This window comes from Schistocerca gregaria, chromosome 3 (genome assembly GCF_023897955.1).
Source record: "Schistocerca gregaria isolate iqSchGreg1 chromosome 3, iqSchGreg1.2, whole genome shotgun sequence".
Lineage (NCBI taxonomy): Eukaryota > Metazoa > Arthropoda > Insecta > Orthoptera > Acrididae > Schistocerca > Schistocerca gregaria.
In genome coordinates this window covers 507,681,989-507,703,957 of record NC_064922.1, presented here as the reverse complement: position 1 = coordinate 507,703,957, position 21,969 = coordinate 507,681,989, and the positions used below count along the sequence as shown (strand labels likewise).

The following is a 21,969-nucleotide window of genomic DNA, read 5'->3' as shown; positions in this document are numbered from 1 at the left end:
TTCACTTGAAGCGACATTGATGTTCCGCTATATTCTTTCTACAAGCGAAGTAATTCTGCAGTTTCTTTGATTCATCACTACATATTTCTTTTAATGCATGACCCTTACATTGTGCGTGTTGACGCAACTCGTTTTGTCTTTCGTGAGAAATGGTAAAATCCTTTCTGCATGAAACACAAAATGCCCGATATTCGTTCGATCCCGGTTTACCAAAGAAACGTATTTTCCCCATCTTCAGATACAATTCAGTGTGTTTACATTTCAGTTTTCTATTTGGGGGAGGGGGTATTGTGCGAATCTCCAGTTACACTTTCGCTGATTCTAAAACAAATTAAAACAGCCACTCTATTATGCTGATACCTAAATTGCCTTGTCCGATACTGGTGGTGAAAATACGAGAATGTGTACTCAGTTGGTCTACCAAGACAATCACTGAATCGGAAATTCGTCTCCTTCTCTCTACAGGTGAACGGACAATGGTAATACTGACAATATGCAACAATAGTTTGTGGCTGCAGCAGTCTGTGCGTGTAGCCCTGCCTATGACATGCGGAAAGGAAGCGACAGTGATTGTTGCTGCGACTCGGCGAGAATGAGGAGGAGGAAGTATTCTCTCTCTCTCTCTCTCTCTCTCTCTCTCTCTCTCTCCCTCGTACACTGTTACCTACGCCTATCTCACAAAACTGATCAAACCGATCACCTTCTACGGTAGAAATGACACACGGACGTAAATACGTTTTCCGGAAGTACATTTTAGGGATTTTAATGTTCATGTGAGGAAGTTATGTGTAGTAAGAGATACGATTAAATAAAACTTTTTGTAATACAATAAATGTTTAATCACTAAAGATGTCCGCAGAAAACAACCTGTTGTAATCTCGAAGTCACCAACTGTACCGGAGAGTCTCAACCAGATTAATGGCAAAACGCCAGCTCCAAGCGCAGACTAGTCTGACGCAAATAGTTATGCAGTTATTCTCAAGAATTGATTGGTTGTGTTACCAACACATATCTGTAACCACCATGAACATTCATTAAACGTACAGGCATGCAAACAACCAAGTTATGGTTCCCTTGCGTTTATGTTCTTTTGGAATTCAGGGAAGTATTGGCACGAACACGAACTTAAAAAAAATATTATTAGTGAGTCCACGGAAAGAAAAAAAAGGAGTACCAAAATTAGATGACAAACCAGATAAATCCGGAACAAATGGAAAATCTTAAAACTCTATAAACAACATTAATGCAGTGTGTTCCGATCCCCACGTATTCTTGCCACATCGTGTACTTCACAAAGTGAACTCTAAGTTCATAGACAAAATTTCGGAGATTCTTTAGGAATATTTTATGAGTATTTTGTTATAAGGGACCAGTGGTCTACGATAGCTTGTTACATAGTAGCATTACAATTATGATTTATTCGGTTTCTTACCTCATTTCCTTTGTTTCTGTAAAAATACCTTCAAAACAGTGAGACAGCCTGTAATATGCAACCACCAGAACGTACAATACAAAAAACAGTAAGGAAACAACCCTCCGACATATGCGAAACTACTGCAATGTGGTTGCCGTTGCTGCGGGAACGACGCGGCTCAGCGCCGACGTGCCACCCTCCCACAGCATTCACTGAGCCAACGATCAAGGCGCACGTCGACCAACTGTTCAGTAATCAACTTATCCACATTGCTGTCCATCACTGTTAACGTAGAATTGTAAAAAAAAAAAAAATCACCACCGACGAGTGAATGCAAGACTGACGGTGTAGAATAAAATGGGCGTATTGTTGCGAACACCAAGCGCCAGTGTAATACAGGTCCGGAGACTACGGGCCCCTCATACCGAAATGCACAGAAAATATCCCAGAATAACCGAAATTTTGATGCTGAAATTCGGCTTATCCCTGTATATCCACTGACTGACAAGAAAATATGAAATTAGTATCCCTTCAAAGGCTAATCTAATGTTTACACGAGTAAGATGCTTATTTGCACCAGTGACAAAAACGGAGTAATACCAAGAATAAATATCACTAAAAATACAGGAACTTGAGAAAAAAGCTTTCGTCGCCATAATTATGCCATAACGTCGAAAAATAAATATACTACATAAGAGGGTGAGGCACCCTAGACGAAGTCGTGTGATTGAGAGTGTCACTGCGGGTGTAGCCACAAACGAAGAGTGAAGAATTAATAATTCTGTCGTTCTGGGTGTATTACACTGTAAGTGTTTTCGGGATGCGCTGCTGCTTTGCCGTTCACGCATTCTGCTTGCTCATACTACGACAGGAAATCAAGTCCTATTATAACACGTTCGTGAGAACCATTATTCTACAAGTATTTATTTCCTTTGAACACGCCATAACTATAACCATAAAATAGTCCATCCTCTTTGTCGATTTCTTTAAGTGCTATTGACGTACATTTAAACCACCTGAATTAGTCACAAAGATGTTTTTTTTCTAATTATGTACCGGCATATGTTACCGATACGATGACAATGTGTGTTACCACAATTCAACGTTAACTGCTAACTTTTAACTATCCACCTTATGAAACGTACCAAAAAATAGGGTGTGCGCCAACTGCGTTGAAGGTTTCCAACTTAAAGTGATAACTAATAAGTTTCTTTAGACGAAACATTCAACCTCGCTATCATGTGATTTTATGTAACGGAGAAAGTAGTTTGTGACATCGAAAAGAGAAATGTGAAATACCTTTTGGAGTGAGGGTAGAGAACATCACTCAGTATTTCATCAAAAGTCGTTAATATTGTAATAGTAAACTGGCTGGATGGTGCATTCCAACACCGTACTGCTTTAGTGGGTGTCTAAGAACTCCTCTTATGGCTTGAAGTGGAATACGAGTCGCCATGTGACCCTCCCCCCACCCCTCCTCACTCCACCAACGCACAGCCGTGCCACAGCTTGATGTTCACCACGAGGAAGAAATAAGCTTAGAACCAAACAGGTCTCGATCTTCCTACTTGTGAGTTCTTAGGTAGCGCGATGCCAAAGCACTGAGCCAATAATGCGCTCTATATCAATGGTAATGATTTAAAAGTTACACCGCCTTTCGCCAGAATTGGTTTGAGTCATTCAGGTTTAACATAGATAAAACAAAGTGATATAGTAAAAAAGATTTGCGCTCATAATAAGTATTGTTTCAATGAGATGATTTCCTTAACAAGTATATTCTATCAAGCAGAAATATGAAATTAGAAAAAATGACTTTTGCTGTGCATTAATTTGAAGGTTGCTCAGTAAATTAAAAAATGTTTAAGCCATGTAAAAGCCACACAGTAAAAAAATACAAAAAGAAAATGCAACTTCCTTATTGCAAGAAAATCAGTATTTTATAGCCATGAATTGAAAATTGATTTGCCACATACTTCTAATTTGACATGAAAGAAAAGTGCCATATACACATACTCTACACATCCTACAGAAAGTAAAATATTATCAACAGATTATGCACAAATATAAGAAACACATACCAGGCACAGCTGAGTCCGCGTCCTTTGACATTGTTTACTTAGTGTACGAACATACCTGTAAAGGAAAGAAAAACAGTTAAGTGCAATTAATTTCAACAAATTAATTTAGTTAGAAACAGTCGTTATTACATATAACTGCCTGAATTCAATACGAAAAATGAATATTCAAAGAACAATGAGTCAAAACGGTCTGTAACGCTTACAATCGAACAATTTCATAAAAGACAAAATCATCATATTCGATGAAATACGAAGCGAAAGAATAACATGTGAGAAAAAAAAATAACGTTCGTCGAAATAATATGTCCTGACAAACATCTACCGTTACATGATTACTCTGAAATTCACAATCAAGTGCCGTCAGACAGTTCATGAAACAACCTCTAACTGCACTCTCGAACAGCGCGCGGGGAAAACGAACACTTAGATCTTTCCGTTGAGATATCTGATTTCTCTTATTTTATTATGATGATCATCTCTCCCAAGGTAGGAAGGCACCAACAAAATAATTTCACACTCTGAGGAGACAGCCGGTGATTGAAATTTCATGAGAAGGTCCTGTCGCAGTGAAAAACGCCTTTGTTTTAATGACTGCCAACTCATTTCGTGTATTACGTCCGTGGCACTCTCTCCACTATTTCGTAATATAAAATGAGCTGTTCTTTTTGAACTTTTTCGATGCCCGCCCCCCCAATCCTATCTAATGCGGATCCCACACCGCACAGTAATACTCCAGAAGAGGGCGGACAAGTGTAGTGTAAGCAGTCTCTCCGGTAGATCCGTTACATTTTCTAAGTTTTCTGTCAATAAACCGCAGTCTTTGGCTTGCTTTGACCACAACATTATCTACGTGATCGTTCCAATTTAAGTTATGAATAACTGTAATCCCCAAGTATTTAGCTCAGTTTACAGCATTCAGATGTGTGTGATTTGTCGTGTAAGTGAAATTTAGCAAATTCTTTTTAGTGCTCACGTGTATGAGGTCACACTTCTCATGGTTTAGAATCAATCTGCCACTTTTTGCACCTTACGGATATCTTGTCTTAACCATTTTGCAATTTGTTTTGATAATCTGATGTCTTAATATGACAGCCTCATCTACAAACAATTTACGAGGGCTGCTCGGGTTGTCTTTTAAATCGTTTCTGTAGTAATCAGGAACAACAGAGGACCTACAACACTTCCTTAGGGAACACGTCAGGCATTATTTCTGTTTTACTCTATGACTTCCGTAAATTATTTTGAACTGTGACATTCCTGACAGGAAATCACGACTCCAGTCACACAACAGGGACCATACTCCACACCCACGCAGTTTGATTAGATGCCCCTTGTGAGGAACGGTGTCGAAAGCCTGCTGGAAATCTAAAACTCAAGAATAAATTTGATATCCCCCGTCATTAGCGATCATTACTTTCTGAGAATACACACCTAGTTCAGTTTCACAAGAACGATATTTTCTGAGACTATGTGTGTTCGTCAACAAGTCGTTCTCTTCGAAGTGATTCGTAATGTTTGAGCACTGTGTATGTTCCAAAATCTCATTGCAAATCCACGTTAATGATGGGATCTGTAATTCACCGGATTACTCCTATTTCCTTTCCTGGGTTATTTTGTGACTTCATCTTTAAGTATGCACCGTGAATTGCAATTACAAATTATAAATACACCTTCCAATTAAATATACAAGCTGAGCACAACTATCCTATTATAAATTTTGGAAATACCCACTACATTTATTTAATTCCTTGATTAAATTAATGCGAATAGCTTTGGTACAGCTAAAAAGTGACAATGAACGGATAACTGCTACCTCTTCTACGAAACAAACAGTAAATCTAAATACCCACAAAAACGTGACACTCTATAAAGGTCGACGAAATAGCTCAGAGTAACTACATTAAAAATGCTTTATTAGATACTCCACGACATATATGCAGACAACGATTCAAAGAAAGTCAAATGGATATTTAACGTTACAAAGTTCCGCAAAGGTGTGGACAGTTTTGATATGTGATACAATGACTACGGTACGCAAGTATCGCGTCTTTCTTATCTATACATGAGGCCTCTCCCCTTAAATGAACACAGATTCCTTCTACGCTTCTCCTTTCGAGAATCATAGCTACACTCGAAGATAGATCCTACACCAAAATGAAGTAATCGCTATCCCTGAAATGCTGCGCTCTCGTGACAGAAAACGTGACGCTGTCAAGTGTTTGTTGCCCTCCAGAGAAGAAGTAATAGCAACAGTGGTGACCGCAGGAACCCTCTGAGCTGCGGTCCGCACGGATTACTGGCGGCAGTCGTAATCTTCTTAACGGCCGGCGCTGGAATAGGTCAGATGTGAAAGCATCAGTGGCAGACGAGTCGGACTCAGCGTCACTCATCCGCTTTGAGAAGGCACGCTAATGTACCGTATGATTATTATTGTAACACGTAGTATACGCTTACAAAACATTTCTAAATTCGCCTTGTTTCAGCACGATTAAGTTGCCTGTTTTTCATTCGATTTTTGGTCACGTTTCCCGGGCTTTAGTCAACAATTTCCAAATCCTTTATTTAATGTGAAAATCTATAACATTATCTGGTATGGCAATAACATTTTTTCCTAATATTGTGCCAATCCTGTCTAATTCCCTTCCCAACCACTGCTTCCCTTTCGTGCCCCTCGACTCTCATTACTGGTGTGGAGGGTTGGGAAGAGAGTGAGACAGGGTTGTAGCCTCTCCCCGATGTTATTCAATCTGTATATTGAGCAAGCAGTGAAGGAAACAAAAGAAAAATTCGGAGTAGGTATTAAAATCCATGGAGAAGAAATAAAAACTTTGAGTTTCGCAGATGAGATTGTAATTCTGTCAGAGACAGCAAAGGACTTGGAAGAGCAGTTGAATGGAATGGACAGTGTCTTGAAAGGAGGGTATAAGATGAACATCAACAAAAAAAAAAAAAATGAGGATAATGGAATGTAGTCGAATTAAGTCGGGTGATGCTGAGAGAATTAGATTAGCAAATGATACACTTAAAGTAGTACAGGAATTTTGCTATTTGAGGAGCAAAATAACTGATGTTGGTGGAAGTAGAGAGGACATCAAATGTAGACTGGCAATGGCAAGGAAAGCGTTACTGAGGAAGAGAAATTTGTTAACGTCGAGTATAGATTTAAGTGTCAGGAAGTCGTTTCTGAAAGTATTTGTATGGAGCGTAGCCATGTATGGAAGTGAAACATGGACGATAAATAGTTTGGACAAGAAGAGAATAGAAACTTTAGAAATGTGGTGCTACAGAAGAATGCTGAAGATTAGATGGGTACATCATATAACTAATGAGGAGGTATTGAATAAGATTGAGGAGAAGAGAAGTTTGTGGCAAAACTTAACTAGAAGAAGGGATCGGTTGGTAGGACATGTTCTGAGGCATCAAGGGATCACCAATTTAGTATTGGAGGGCAGCGTGGAGGGTAAAAATCGTAGAGGGAGACCAAGAGATGAATACACTAAGCAGATTCAGAAGGGTGTAGGTTGCAGTAGGCACTGGGAGATGAAGAAGCTTGCACAGGATAGAGTAGCATGGAGAGCTGCATCAACCCAGTCTCAGGACTGAAGACAACAACAACAACAACAACAACAGCGTGTCAACGCTTATCCTTTCGTGCTCATTTCTGGCCGTATGCTACGTAATACCGTTTCGTTACTAATGGCGTTACAGAACGTGTGAGAAAATCGTAACCAGTTCATTAGTTTTCCTCTAAAGGTTGAAATAAAGCCATCTGCCATAATCTGCTGTTCTACGTCTCTACTGACAACACAGTATTCCTCGCCTTCTTTTATACTGGCAAGTTGCCTGGGATTCCGACGTGTCCTAAGGTCCACACAAACACCACCGAACGACGGGACCGTTTCACGGCATAGATGCACTCCTGCATGGTCGCTAACAAAGGGTGACGAGGGTAGCACTAGTCGATAGCTTGTAGGTTGCTCAAAGAGTCAGTACAAAGAAGAAACGACTCCCCAGGGTAGGAACGGATGTGCTCAAAAGCACGTGATATAGCCACCAGCTCTGCAGTGAAAACACTTCAGGCATTGGGCAAGGAATGCTACACAATATGTCCTTCATGGACATACACGAAACCGACGTGACAATCAGCCATTGAGCCGTCGGTGTACACCACTTCATGGCCTCGGTACATAACAAGAATCGAGAGGAAGTGACAGCGGACAGCCACGGGGTGAACTGAGTCCTTGGGCCATGTGAAAGGTCAAGGCGAAGCTGCGGCCTAGGTGTACACCACGGAGCTATATGCTGATGGACCTCGAGTATAGGTGGTAAAGGCAAGGACTCCGGTTCTGATTGAAGGGATCGGACGCGAACTGCGATTGTAAGCCCTGACCTGGGCCGTCAGTACGGGAGATGAACCGCAGTGGGTGGGAAAAGGAGACAGTAATTCGGATGTGCAGGTGAACTACGAACGGGTGCAACGTTACTGTCCGGCAGTTGCGCACGCCTGCCCTCCGGCCTCTGCCAGGACGCTGGTCACCGGACCCGTCCTAAAAGCTCCCGTCGCTAGTCGAACGCCACTATGGTGCACTGGTAGAGTATACACAATGCTGACGGCGCCGCAGAGCCATAAACCAGACTCCCATAATCAAGGCGGGATTAATCATGGGCTCTGTACAGTTGCAGCAGCGTAGAGCTATCTGCACCCCAGTTGGTTTTGCTCAGACAGCGGAGGGCACTGAGGTGCTGCCAGGACTTCTGCTTAAGCTGACGACGGTGAAGAAGCCAAGTCAACTGGACGTAGAAAACCAGTCCTAAAAATCGATGCGTCTCCACTACAGCGAGGGGATCGTCAGTAAGTAAAGTTCTGGTTCCGGATGAACGGTACGACGCCGACAGTAGTGCACAACACACGACTTTGCGGACGAACGTGGGCTAGAGCCCATGACTGCGCCTTGTGGATGGCTCCCTGTAGGCACCGTTCAACAACACAAGTACTGGTGGAGCAGTATGAAATACAGAAATCGTCTGCATACACAGAGGGTGAGACGGACGGCCCTACAGCTGCTGCTAGACCGTTAATGGCCACTAAAAATAGAGATACACTCAATACAGAGCCCTGCGGGACCCCATTCTCCTGGATATAGGGGGAATTATGAGAGGCACTAACTTGGACACTGAAGCACGAAGCGACAGGAAATTCTGGATATAAATCGGGAGTGGGCCTTGAAGACCCCAATCGTTTAATGCGGCAAGGATATGATGTTTGCCAGGGGGTGTCATACGCTTTTCGTAAATCAAAAAAGACGGCAACAAGGAGTTGGCGTCTGGAAACAGGCTGTTCGGATGGCAGACTCGAGGACACAAGATTATCAGTAATAGAGCGAGCCAGGCGGAAACCGCCCTGGCACGGAGCCAGTAGGCCACGTGACTCCAGGATTCAACCCAACCGCCGACACACCATACTTTCCAGCAGCTTACAAAGAACGTTGGTAAGGCTGATGGGTCGATAGCTATCCACATCAAACGGGTTTTTGCCGGGTTTGAGTACACTGGTATGATGGTGCGCTCTCGCCAGTGCGTTGGACAGATGCCATCGCACCAGATCCGGTTGAAGATGACGAAGAGATGTCGCTTGTAGTCAGACGAGAGATGTTTCATCATCTGGCTGTGGATTCGATCTAGCCCATGAGCAGTGACGGGACAATGTGCAAGGGCACTGAAGAGCTTCCACTCTATAAATGGGGCGTTATAGGATTCACTGTGGGGTGTAGTGAAGGAGAGGACTTTCCCTTCCAGCCGCCATTTGAGTGCGAAAGGCTGTGAGGTATCTCTCCGAAGCAGAAGCTCGAGCAAAGTGCTCGGCAATCGCGTTTGCGTCGGTAGATAACACGCCATTTGTGCGAACATCGGGAACACCTGTTGGGTTCTGGTACCCAAAAAAACGTTTGATCTTTGCCAGACTTGGGAAGGTGATGTATGGCACACAATGGTCGAGACATATCTCTCCCAACACTCCTGTTTCCATCTTTTGACAACTTGGCGAACGCGGGCACGGAGCCGTTTAAAAGCTATGACATGCTCCAGGGAAGGGTGACGCTTATGCCGCTGTAGAGCTCGCCGACGCTCCGTAATTGCCTCAGCGACTTCTGGCGACCACCAAGGGACTGTCTTTCGCCGGGGGCACCCTGAAGAACGAGGGATCGCGTTTTCCGCCGCAGAAACGATCGTTGTAGTTACCTGCTCAACCACCACATCGATGTCACCATGTGGGGGAGATTCAACGGTGACAGCAGAGGTGAAAGCATCCCAATCTGCCTTGTTTATAGCCCATCTGGGCAGGCGTCCGTGGGCCTGACGCCGGGGCAGTGACAGGAAGACGGGGAAGTGGTCATGTGCTCTCCATTGGATAGATGGGAGAAGGATAGGACTGCAAACGGAGAGACCAATGGCTTAATACGTGCCATGTGCCACACCGAAATGTGTGGGGCACCTGTTTTTAAGAGGCAGCGGTCGAGTTGTGACAGTAAATTTTCGACATCTCTGCCTTGGCCAGAAAGCTTGATGCCACCCCACAAGGGGTTATGAGCGTTAAAATCTCCGAAAAGTAGGAAAGGTTTAAGGAGGTGAAAAATCAGTGCAGCCAATGTGTTCAGGGGAACTGCACCATCTGGAGGAAGATATACTTTACAGACAGTTAATTCCTGCGTCGTCCTTATCCTGACAGCCACAGCTTCAAGAGGGGTTTGGAGGGGCAGAGCTTCATTGCATACTCAGTTCAGGACATAGACACAAACTCCACTCTATATTAGTCACTACGGTTCTTGCAATATCCCCCACAGCTGCGGAGGGCAGTGGACAGGGATCCACATTACCAGGAACCACGTTTCCTGGAGGGCAATACAGAAAGCAGGTGTAAAGCTTAAGAGTTGCTTTAGCTCAGCCAGGTGGTGGAGAAAACCGCCGCAATTCCACTGGGGGGATGACGTTATCGTAAGGCTTTGGAAGGCATGAAGCGTGCAAGGAGGTAGGTTATGCCTCAAGGTCACCTGCTACCACCGAATGAGTATTTGTAGCCATTTTTATAGTGGATGAGGTATCAGTCAGATCCAGGTATGCAGGGGACGCTAAGATCTCCAACGCATCCTCAGATGCAGAATCTGTAGGGAGTGGTGGTGTTGGAGCCAATGGAGGGTCCTTTTTCTTAGCCAACTTCGTTGGTTGCTCGCCCTCTCGATTCTCTTTAGGGGCTTGCTGGGAGGACTTCTCCGAAGTAGCTTCAGGCACGGAGGAAGAAAGTGAAACTCTTTCTCCAACAGCTTTTTGCTCCTTGAGCCACTGGAGAGTGTCCGCCGTGGCTTTAGTGGGGACCTTGGGAGAGAGGGCCCAAGTGACCCCTTTCGCTGGAGAGGACTCAGAGGAGACTGTAGCTTCTCCAACAGGGGGAGGGGACCTATGTCCCCCGCATTTTGGGGGGCCTTGCTCTCAAGGTAGGTGCTTTGGGAGCAACAGAGGAAGTTTTGCCCCTTACCATCTAGCGGGCGGACGTACAATGGTGGCCCAGAGGGCCCACTGATGGTGGCACAGAGTGAGGAACTACTGGCACTTGGGACGGTGATGGTGACGTAGCTGCAGCATATGTTCACGTCCACCGAATGAGGTGTAATTTTTCCAAATTTACTTTTAGCCTCTGTGTAAGTAAACCAGTCCAGGGTCTTGTACTCCATGATTTTCCGCTCCTTCTGGAATAATGAGCAGTCTGGCGAGCAGGGGGAATGGTGCTTTACACAGATGATACAAGTTGGAGGAGGCGCACATGGAGTATCTGTGTGCAATGTGCGCCTGCAGTCTCGACATGTGGCGGTGGAAGTGCAGAGGGAAGACACGTGGCCGAACTTCCAGCACTTAAAGTACTACATTGTGGGAGGGACGTATGGTTTAATGTCACAGTGGTAAACCATTACCTTGACCTATTCAGGCAATGAATCACCTCAAAGGACAAGATGAAGGCACCGGTAGCAACCCTGTTGTCTTTGGGTCCCCTGTAAACGCGACAGATGAAATAAACACCCCGCCATTCTAAATTGGCGCGACGCTCGTCGTCAGACTGCAAGGAGGAGGTCGCGATCTAAAATGATCCCCTAGAGCACGTTGAGGCTTTAATGAGGAGTGACGGAAACAGGAATATCACCCAGCTTGTTACAGGCGAGTAACGCTCGGGATTGGGTTGGGGATGCTGTATGAATCCAGACTAAACCGTTTCGCATCTTGAACAGTGCTGTCGCGTCTCCAAACTTATCCACAAGGTGCTCAACGAAAAATTGAGGCTTCATAGGTAGAAAGGAGTGCCCATCAGTTCTACTACAGACTAAAAATTGAGGCGAATATGGCTCTCTTCGTTTTGTAGCGCTACATTCCTTCCATAGTGTAGCGAGGAAGGGTCACGATTTAGAGTCATACCTGTCGGCATTGTATTCGATCCTGCTCTTCTTCCGACAACAAAGGAAGTAGGTTACAGTACGCTTGTTCGCCCACTGCTTGAATACTGCTCTGCAGTGTGGGATCCGCACCAGATAGGGTTGATAGAAGAGAGAGAGAAGATCCAACGGAGAGCAGTGCGCTTCGTTACAGGATCATTTAGTAATCGCGAAAGCGTTACGGAGATGATAGATAAACTCCAGTGGAAGACTCTGCAGGAGAGACGCTCAGTAGCTCGGTACGGGCTTTTGTTAAAACTCCGAGAACATACCTTCACCGAAGAGTCAAGCAGTATATTGCTCCCTCCTACGTATATCTCGCGAAGAGACCATGAGGATAAAATCAGAGAGATTAGAGCCCACACAGAAGCATACCGACAATCCTTCTTTCCACGCACAATACGAGACTGGAATAGGAGAACCGATAGAGGTACTCAGGGTACCCTCCGCCACACACCGTCAGGTGGCTTGCGGAGTATGGATGTAGATGTAGACTGCTGGTGACATACGATCACCAGAAAGAGCGAACTTCGTCCGCTTCATTGTGGGCCATCCCCCCTAATGCCACCCACTCCGATCACGAGCGCTCTCCACAGGCGCCACCCAGCCACAGCAAAAGCCAACTGGCATGATGGCCATTGCTGGGAGTCCTGATGCCCCAGGAAGACAGGTATCCTTGGCGTATGTGAGGAGTTTACAGCTCAGGCATCAGCAGTGCGATCCCTGTGTTGTCAGGGGGCTACCACCAAATGAGTTCATGACGGCCCCACCACAACGGACTGACTACCGTGCTGGATATTGGGTGCAGAGAAATCCAATATTGTCATGGGGGCGAAAGAGGACAGGAGACAATGGAAGAAGATGGCATAACCCGGAAAGTGTTTCCGGCCAAATAGTTGAACTGCAGGTGGAGATGCAAAGCCATGACAAGAGATTCAGGAGATCGAATCTAAGGGCACTACGGATAACTCGTGCACCACGTAAGGCGTTCTTCCCCATATGGCTCCCACTTCTGAAAGAATTTTGAAAGTGGTAGATCAAGCCACAGAATGGGACTTGAACGCATAGGGCTGTAAAGTGTAAGACTCCTTTTATTTATTTATTTATTTAACTTGATCAGATTAGGGCCATCAGGCCCTCTCTTACATCGGACCAGTGTTCCACACATGCAGCATTTCACACAGCGGAGTTACATCATGACAATAGTTTAAATGAGAATGTTAGCTTACTCTATTGACAATATGAATAAAGAGTAGTGACTAAGACCTAATTAAGTAAATGCGGCAGCATTTTTACAACAGGTGATATACATACAGATTATGATAAAAGCAATAATGAAATGTAATGATAAACCTGACTAAGACTTAATAAATTAAATGCTGGCAGTATTTTTAAAGCAGGTGCTATACATACAGATTATGATAAAAGTAATAATAAGCAATAATAATAACAGTAAAAAAAATCAAATAATAATGACAAACATGAGAAGGATTGGCAATAGTAACGAAGGTTTGTGCAGATGTACATAATATCTTGGTGTGTAAAGTAGATGTTTACTAGTTTAGCGTGTTTTGGGGAATGGGGATTTAAGGAGGGGGAAAGAGGGAAGTATGAGGTGAAATGCATTCATGTACAGAGGAAGGCATTACTGTCGCTTAAGTAGATACGTCATTAACTGTGTTTTGAAGCTGGACATGTTTTTAAGTTCTCTAACATAACGAGGGAAGTTATTCCAGAGGCGGGTTCCCGCTACTGTAAAGGACTTGGAGAAGGTGACTGAGTGATGCAGTGGAAAGGAGAGGATTTTATTATAATGGGAACGTGTGTTTCTGTCATGTTGTTCCGACATGAGCAGGGACGAGGAGAGATATGAGGGACAGTTTACATTTATAAGGCAGTAGATGAGACAGAGTGTATGGAAATCTCTGCGTTTGTCTGCACGCAGCCAGGACAATTTTGCATATGCTGGTGAAATGTGATCAAAAAGTCGAACGTCACAGATATATCGGACGCAGGCATTCATGACCAGTTCTAGACGTCGGGAATTTTCCTGAGAGAGGCCTTGTAGGATAATATCGCTGTAGTCAATGATTGGGAGTATAAGCGTTTGTCCTAATTTCTTTTTCAGATCGAAAGGGAAGAGTTTTTTATATTTTTTTAGGACATGAAGGGATGCTGATGCTTTTTTGCACACTGCAGTTACGTGCTCTGTCCAATTTAGATTTTCATCTATTATTACTCCCAAACTCTTTGCTGAGGGAGAGAAGTTAATATTTGTTCCATTTAGGATAAGAGGTGGTAAGGATTCCCGAGGTTTTGGGCTAATGAGCTTAGAGTGACCAACAAGTACCGCTTGTGTTTTAGATGGGTTTAGTTTTAGACCTATGTCCTGTGCCCATTTTGACAGTGCATCGAGGTCAGTATTGAAATTTTCAATAGCTTACTTGAGATTGCTTGGTTTCGCACTTAGATACAACTGAAGGTCATCAGCATACATACGGTATTTGCAATAGGTCAGAACCGATGGCACATCGTTGACATACAGAGAGAAGAGTATAGGACCTAATACTGAGCCTTGGGGAACGCCTGACACTACCTGCCGCCATTGTGATTTTATATTCCCAGATAGGACGCGTTGCTGACGAGACGTCATGTATGAGCGAAACCATTGCACTGCGCTTGGTGAGAAATTTAGACAGTTAAGTTTGGCCAGTAAGATGTCGAAGTCGACAGTATCAAATGCTTTGCTGAAATCTGAGAAGCAAATGATAGTCGCTTCTTGTCTGTCCATGGCAAGTTTCAAGTCATCTGTCACCTTTATCAGAGTAGATGTTGTGCTTCGATGTTTACGGAAACCTGATTGGTATTCGTCTAGTAGGTTGTTAGTAGTGAGGTAGTTGGTGAGCCTATTACGACAGGCAGGAATACCCCGGGCCTAGTCTAACCCCAGGACCTGCAGGGGAAGGGGGGTGGGGCTTTTGAATGCTTCTGTAGTGTATTGTTTTGCTATTGTTGTTTTACAAGATTGTGAAACGTTAGGAATGTGAAATAACCGATTTTGACGTATAACCTCCTCCCCTAGAATAGCAGCATGGGCGCCAACCAAACTCAGCATCTTCGTCAGCGAAAGGATGGCTGCCAATACTGTCACATGTCCTCACTTTTATAAGACATCGCACCTAGGACGCTGGCGACTAATTCTGGTGATCAGTAACTTAGTGTCGCTACTTCAACTCCTCCTGGCGAATTATTGGCGTTTAAGATTTATTCTATCATCACGATTCGATCTGAATGAGACGATATTCATCATGTTAACTTCTGTTAGCAATCCCGACAGGTATTGAAGTTTTACGAGAATAATTTAAAAACTCAAGATTTGGACAATATGTACCCCAACAGACGGCAGTTATAAAGAAGGAAGAGAGACGGGATGTAGCCTATCCCCAAAGTTATTCCATCTGTATACTGAGCAAGCGGGAAAGGAAAGAAAGAAAAATTTGGTTTAGGAGTCAAAATCCATGGGGTAGAAATAAAAACTTTGATGTTAGCCGATGACATTGTAATTATGTCAGAGACAGCAAAGGATGAAAAGCAAAACGAGGATAACGGAATGTAGTCGAATTAAATCAGATGATGTTGAGGAAATTAGTATAGGAAATGACACACTTAAAGTAGCAGATGAGTTTTGCTACTTGGGGAGCAAAATAACTGATGATGGCCGAAGTAGAGAGGATATAAAATGTAGCCTGGTTATGGCATGGAAAGCGTTTCTGAAGAAGAATAATTTGTTAATATCGAGTATGGATTTAAGTGTCAAGAAGTCATTTCTGAAAGTATTTGTATGGAGTGTAGGCATGTATGGAAGTGAAACATGGACGATCAATAGTTTAGACAAAAAGAGAAAAGGTTTTGAAATGCGGTATTGCAGAAGAATGCTCAAGATTAAATGGGTGGATCACGTAACTATTGAGGTATTGAATGGAATTGGGGAGACGAGAGATTTGTGGCACAACTTGGCTAAAAGGGGTAGGTTAGTAGGACACATTCTGAGGCATCAACGGATCACCAATTGAGTACTGGAGGGAAGCGTGGAGGGGTGAAAATCGTAGAGGGAGACCAAGAGATGAGTACACTAAGCAGATTCAGAAGGATGTAGGTTGCAGCAGGTATTCTGAGATGAAGAAGCTCGCACAGGGTAGAGTAGCATGGTGAGCTGCATCAATCGAGCCTCTGGACTGTAGGCCATAACAACACCCCAATGAATTCACAAACTGATTCCATTATTGTTATTTACATTCAGTAATCACACAAAAAGTAATACACATTATTAGGGTGAAAACAAAAAAATGAGCAGTGAATTTATAGGCGGAGAGAAGCGACATGATGATTTCTACCTAAATCAGGATAGTAGATTTTCATAGTCGGTGTTTACTTAGCGGATGACAGTATGGAATCCGGAACTTAGCTACTTTTTGGCCTAACTTCCTCAAACCACAATGCAATGTGAACATAATGCATCGAAACGAGATGTTTATGTATTGTGAAAAACTTCACCTCGTGTACGACGGAAACCTTACGGATAAGCAAGTAACCGCCAATGCGTTTCGATGTTACTAAGGACATCACACACATCCATGCTCGAGGCAGCATTCGAACCTGCGACCGTAGCGGTCGCTTCGATGTTTCCATTACAGACCAACGACACCATGTATATAAAATTAAGTCGTATCACTGAGGCAAGATGTTCGGCGTAAGGCAATTTCCGGGCGGACTGAAGTCACACTGAATCGGGACCTGAAAGTGACACCTTGCCTTTCGTTGACATGTTGAATCTTTAAGTCGGGGTGTAAAGCATGATCAGATGAATCAGGTAGGGCATTTCTAGTGGAAAGCAATGTTTCGGTTCGACAACCGATCCCCTAAACAGTTTTTATCAATGAGACAGTTTAATATGCTAAGAACAGTACACAATTTCGGTTCGTATAGGAGTATGTTACTCCCATACATGTTTACATGCCCTGAAGACAGGCGGGTACAAACTTCCAAGTAAACAACTCGAAATGTTCTCTTAAGAAGGAGTCGGCTGAACGGATGTGGGTACTTGCCCATTAACCGTAGAATCTGTCATCAAAATTACTGAGCGTCTCTCTCTCTCTCTCTCTCTCTCTCTCTCTCTCTCTCTCTCTCTCTCTCTCTCTCTCTCTAAGAAAGAAACGTTATGATCTGCATAGCTTGGTAACCGATTCAAAAAGTTTATGAAAGCAAAAAAGAAAAGTCTGTCGAGTTTTTAAGATCAAACACATAACCTGCAACTAATTGCGATAAGCCTTCGCTCTCCCTAACGCGAGGGCAGCCCCTGGCGCACTTGCCACTGCCTTTAGCCAGAATTACATATACGACGCGACACAAACTAAACTAAGCGTTACCTTCCTCTGCTCTGTCGCTGCTGTTGTAGTTGGTGGCTGATATCTGCATCCGATAGTCTTACAATAACAACATATACAATGATTTAAGTAGTCGAGGCACGTTCTTCAATGGGAACAAATTGATCTGTGCTACTCGTTTGTAAATTAATGACTTCCCACTACCTCTATTCTTTACAATATTACTACGAAAATACTAAATGATAAAAAACAAATTTGTATGTAAATTAGTAAAATTACGAATTGTTTTTTGAATTACCTTTATGAAAATATCTAGCAACTGCACTGGCTGAAAATTTATATTAACAGCTCTAGAAGGGGACGAAGGGCGTCGTAACAGTGTAGTGTAATATAATAATAATAATAATAATAATAATAATAATAATACCCCGTGGAGGCCCGGGAAAAGAATAGGCCTCCTGTATGTTCTTCCAGTCGTAAAAGGCGACGAAAAGAACAAACCACTAATAGGGCTAACTCCCCTTTTAGTGTGATTAGTTGGTTCAGGACAGAACTAATGAAGACTCGGACAAGCGCTGTCATGGTCGGGGACGACGCTTGAACCCTATGTCCGTCCACAATGGTGACGACACTGCTAGCCACACGGAAAATGATTTAAATCCAAATAGAGGTGTTTTGCAGGATATGCTTCCTGCAACCACTTTAGAAGGAAAATAAAGACGGAGGATGAGATGGTCAGAGGAAGTTAACCAACACCTCATGTTCTGTTATTACCAAGCAACAAACTTAGGAACCAACGCAACTGGATACATATCACAAGTATACACAACATTTATTACCAGATACTCAGAATTAAAATTTTTAACAGAACAACGACTAGCTGATCAGATTCGTGTAATAATAAAAAATAACAGGATACCCCAGTCAGAAAAAGAAAACATCAAACAACAAGTACAACAAATACTGGAACAAAATAATGTGCAACCAGAAGAAGAAAATTTTCAGCTAACACATATAGAATACAAAGACACAAATACAGACATTCTTGCATAGACCGCCAAATAACCCACAAGTTAAAACAACAATAACAACTATCAACACATTCATACACAACAAAATAAATGAAAATACAACTATGGAAGAGTTACAGCTACTGGTTTATGTAGGAGCACTCACTACACTAAATATACACACTAGGCAGAGATCAGAACCAACCAACACACAAAAGAAACCCACAAAACCAGCATGGCAACACAGGCTACAGATCAGAATAGAAAAACTGAGAAAAGGCATTGGACAGCTAACACAATTTATAAGAAATGAAATATCAGACAATAAACGAAAAATCTTAGGTAAAATCTCACAACAAGAAGCGATAGAACAATTAGATGAAAAGAATCAGAAATTACAAGCATTGGCCAAACGACTGAGAAGATACAAAAGAAGTGAAAATAGATGGAAACAAAATCAAACACAATCCAAGAGAAATTTTATCAGACACTAGATAACACACACATTAAAATAGACAATCCACCAAACATAACAGACATGGAACACTTTTGGAGCAACATATGGTCAAGCCTGGTACAACATAACAGACATGCACGGTGGATACAAGCAGAAACAGACATATACAAGATGATACCACAAATGCCTGAAGTGATAATTTTGCAACAAGAAATCACCTGAGCAATTAATTCTACGCATAATTGGAAAACCCCTGATCAAAGATAAAATAGCAAATTCCTGGCTAAAGAAGTTCACCTCAACACATTCACATCTAACTAAATTATTTAACAGTTACATTGCAGACCCATACACATTCCCTGATACACTTACACATAGAATAACGTATCTGAAACCTAAAGATCAAGCAGACACAGCAAACCCAAAAGAATATCGCCCCATAAAATGCCTACCAACAATATACGAAATATTAACTTCTGTCATTACACAGAAATTAATGACACATACAACACAGAACAAAATTATAAATGAAGAACAAAAAGGCTGTTGCAAAGGAGCACGAGGATGTAAAGAGCAACTGATAATAGATGCAGAGGTGACATATCAAGCTAAAACTAAACAAAGGTCGCAACACTACGCATACATTGGTTACCGAAATGCTTTTTATAGTGTACCCCACTCATGGTTACTACAAATATTGGACATATACAAAGTAAACCCTAAATTGATACAGTTCCTAAACATAGTAATGAACAATTGGAAAACCATACTTCATATCCAAACAAATTCAAATAATATCACATCGCAGCCAATACAGATTAAGCGTCGAATATACAAGGAGACTCATTAAATCCTTTCTGGTTCTGCCTTGCTCTGAACCCACTATTCAACATGCTAAATAATACAAATTATGGATACTATGTTACTGGAACATACCCACACAAAATCACACATTTGCTATACATGGATGATCTAAAACTACTGGCAAATCTTAACCAATTACTAAAGGTAACAGAAGTATTCAGCAATGATATAAACATGGCTTTTGGAACAGACAAATGTAAGAAAAATAGCATAGTCAAGGGAAAACACACTAAACAAGTAGGTTACATATTGGATAACCACAGCGACTGCATAGAAGGGATGGAAAAAACAGATGCCTATAAATATCTAGGATACAGACGAAAAATAGGAATAGATAATACAAATATTAAAGAAGGACTTAAAGAAAAATATAGACGAAGACTAACAAAAATACTGAAAACAGAATTGACAGCAAGAAACAAGACAAAAGCTAGAAATACCTATGCTATACCAATATTGACCTACTCACTTGGAATAGTGAAATGGAGTAACACAGACCTAGAAGCACTCAATACACTTACACGATCACAATGCCACGAATATAGAATACATCACCTACATTCAGCAACAGAAAGATTTACATTAAGCAGAAAGGAAGGAGGAAGGGGATTTATCGACATAAAAAAACCTACATTATGGACAGGTAGACAATTTAAGAAAATTCTTTCTAGAACGAGCAGAAACTAGCAAAATGCACAAAGCAATAACTCATATAAATACATCGGCTACACTACTGCAATTTCATAACCACTTCTACAACCCTTTACATCACGTAACATCAACAGATACGAAGAAAGTAAATTGTAAAAAGAAAACACTACATGGCAAGCACCCGTATCATCTAACACAGCCACACATCGATCAAGACGAATCCAACACTTGGCTAAGAAAAGGCAATATATACAGTGAGACGGAAGGATTCATGATTGCAATACAGGATCAAACAATAAACACCAGATATTACAGCAAGCATATTATTGAAGATCCCAATACCACAACAGATAAATGCAGACTTTGCAAAAAACAAATAGAAACAGTAGTCCAGATCATAAGCGGATGTACAATACTAGCAAATACAGAATACCCCAGAAGACATGACAATTTAGCAAAAATAATACATCAACAGCTTGCTGTACAACATAAACTTATAAAACAACAAGTTCCCACATACAAGTATGCACCACAAAATGTATTGGAGAGTGATGAATACAAATTATACTGAAACAGAACCATTATAACAGATAAAACAACACCACATAGCAAACCTGACATCATACTCACCAATAAAAAGAAGAAATTAACACAACTAATCGAAATATCCATACCCAATACAACAAATATACAAAAGAAAACAGGAGAAAAAATTGAAAAATACATCCAACTGGCTGAGGAAGTCAAGGACACGTGGCATCAGTATAAAGTTGACATTATACCAGTTATACTATGAACTACAGAAGTCATACCACACAATATCCACCAGTACATCAACGCAATACAGCTACATCCAAACTTATATATTCAACTACAGAAAGCTGTAATTATTGATACATGTTCAATTACCCGAAAGTCCCTAAATGCAATGTAACATATACCGTACAGTTAAAGGGAAGTCACGCATGATCAAGGTCCGCGTCATTTTCCATTTTTAACCAGACATAACGTCTCAGAAAGGAAAGAAATAATAATAATACAAATATCTTCAACAGTAAAAACCTATTACTGCCTTTACCGCAAAGTGGAAGAATGTGTCTGCTGTTCATTAGAAGAAGTAGTTCAAATAGGAGAGCACTGCAAGACTGATTTAAAAAACGCCATGCTTACGGGCTTTTTTGATTTCTACCTAAATCAGGATAGTAGATTTTCACAGCCGGTGTTTACTTGGTGGATGACAGTATGGATTCCGAAACATGAGCTACTTTCTTCGCCTAACTGCCTCAAACCACAAGCCACCAAGAAAAAATATAGAAGTCATCAACCATGCGTTGTTTAAAACTACAGTGATTTACTATACTCTACGCATCGTAAATCACTCGTGCAAGTAAATGCAGTCACAGCGATTGGCGATCCACCAGATTTTGTTACGTCACTTAAAGTAGATCTAGGATAAGTGAAAGACACTTAATTGTTATTTCAGATCTAATGAAACTCTGTTAACCGCTAAACAAGTCGAAGTATTCAGAATATTTGCTGATTAACGAGCTAAACTGTTTGGCGCATGTGACTCTTGTTCCAAATCAAAACTGAACATCGCTTTCTTCTGTGTCGTGCACATGTGCTCGCGTCGTTCG

General features: G+C 42.1%; 1 protein-coding gene across 3 annotated transcripts in view; it reads right to left on the bottom strand.

Annotated features, from left to right (window-relative positions):
• The window catches only part of LOC126356311 (cyclin-dependent kinase 14), a 1,047,636-nt gene that overhangs the window by 902,232 nt on the left and 123,435 nt on the right, over positions 1-21,969 (bottom strand). Inside the window, exon 2 of one of the 3 annotated variants that reach the window (XM_050007267.1) lies at positions 3,493-3,547. The exons of the other annotated variants lie outside the window; for them this stretch is intronic. Coding sequence (XP_049863224.1) covers positions 3,493-3,523 — 31 coding nt within the window. The 5' untranslated portion in view covers positions 3,524-3,547. The remainder of the gene's footprint in view (positions 1-3,492; positions 3,548-21,969) is intronic. 3 annotated transcript variants of the gene reach the window in all.